We start from the raw sequence: 1,079 nt of genomic DNA on the forward strand, positions 1-1,079 counted from the left end.
GCCAGCTCCTGAGCAAGGCCTCAACCCCAAAAACCGAAAGCCGAACAAAGGCCCAACCTCAATTCACCCGAAAATAACCCCAAAAAAATTTAGGGCCAAAATCAGGCAGATTTGGTTAATACAAACGTGGCTGGATACAGCAAGGTTTTGCACTGCTGTGGGACACCCACACCGGGGGTCAAGGACCTCCGAGCCAAGCCAAGGAGTTTTGTCAATGCACTGAGCATCTTTTTAATACCAAGACAAGAGGGATTTCCATTTTAAACCCATTTTTTCTGCCTGTTTTTAAATCCCTTTTCTTCCCCATCAGACTCTGGCCGGAGTGGTTTGATGGGTGACTCTATGCCGGTACTCACGGCTCGTCTACCAGTTAACCTGAAAAGAGTAAATACGTTGATATATTCCGCTTTTCCTTTCAACTACTTGAAGTCTGATGATACTTTGACTGCATAAAATGTCACGTAACTGCTGTTTTCTTTCTGTCATTTCTTTCAATGGGAGGAATAAAACGGCGATTAATTATGCTGCGTGGCACCGACCTGCCTTTTCCTGCGATGAAATCAAAGTCGCCAGCGTGACATCAACCCGTTCGGCAAGCAGAGCGCAAACTGTCTCCGACACCTGCCTTTACTTGGCATCGAGTAGGAACCGCCTGCCAACATATTAAAAGCGTATGTTTGACAGCAAACTCCTTCCCGCACCGTCTCGTACCGTTAATCCCACCAGAGAGGTTTGGTTTGGTTTTTTTCTCTGCAAACCCCACGTTGGCGATGTCCGTCTTCGCCATCGTCTTCCCAACCCTTCTCTCCCGTTATTCCCTGTGCTTCCTGCTCCTGCTGGCAATCAGAAATGATAAATTTGCTCCTGTTGTTTGAGAATCTCCCTTTGCTTTTCGCTATTTTCCAATTTATTTGCATTTTTGGACCCCAGGAGTTTGTAAAACCCCAGATTTCTTCACAGCCCCGTTTTCACAGAGACCCTTCTCTTTCTGCCATTCCTCTTCTGTCCTTTGGCTTTCCACCTAAAAGTGATCATTTTTGTCCATCAGGCTTTTCCTTTACTGAATTTTCCCTTCGACC

At 46.2% G+C, this 1,079-nt stretch overlaps 1 protein-coding gene across 1 annotated transcript in view; it reads right to left on the reverse strand.

Moving 5' to 3' along the window:
- TMEM218 (transmembrane protein 218) overlaps window positions 1-787 on the reverse strand; it is a 4,093-nt gene extending 3,306 nt beyond the window's left edge. The window contains exon 1 of the mRNA XM_009328672.1: window positions 764-787. Within this exon, the coding sequence (XP_009326947.1) occupies window positions 764-787 (24 nt within the window). The remainder of the gene's footprint in view (window positions 1-763) is intronic.
- Window positions 788-1,079: the final 292 nt, after the last annotated feature.

Source organism: Pygoscelis adeliae, unplaced genomic scaffold (genome assembly GCF_000699105.1).
Source record: "Pygoscelis adeliae isolate BGI_AS28 unplaced genomic scaffold, ASM69910v1 Scaffold357, whole genome shotgun sequence".
Lineage (NCBI taxonomy): Eukaryota > Metazoa > Chordata > Aves > Sphenisciformes > Spheniscidae > Pygoscelis > Pygoscelis adeliae.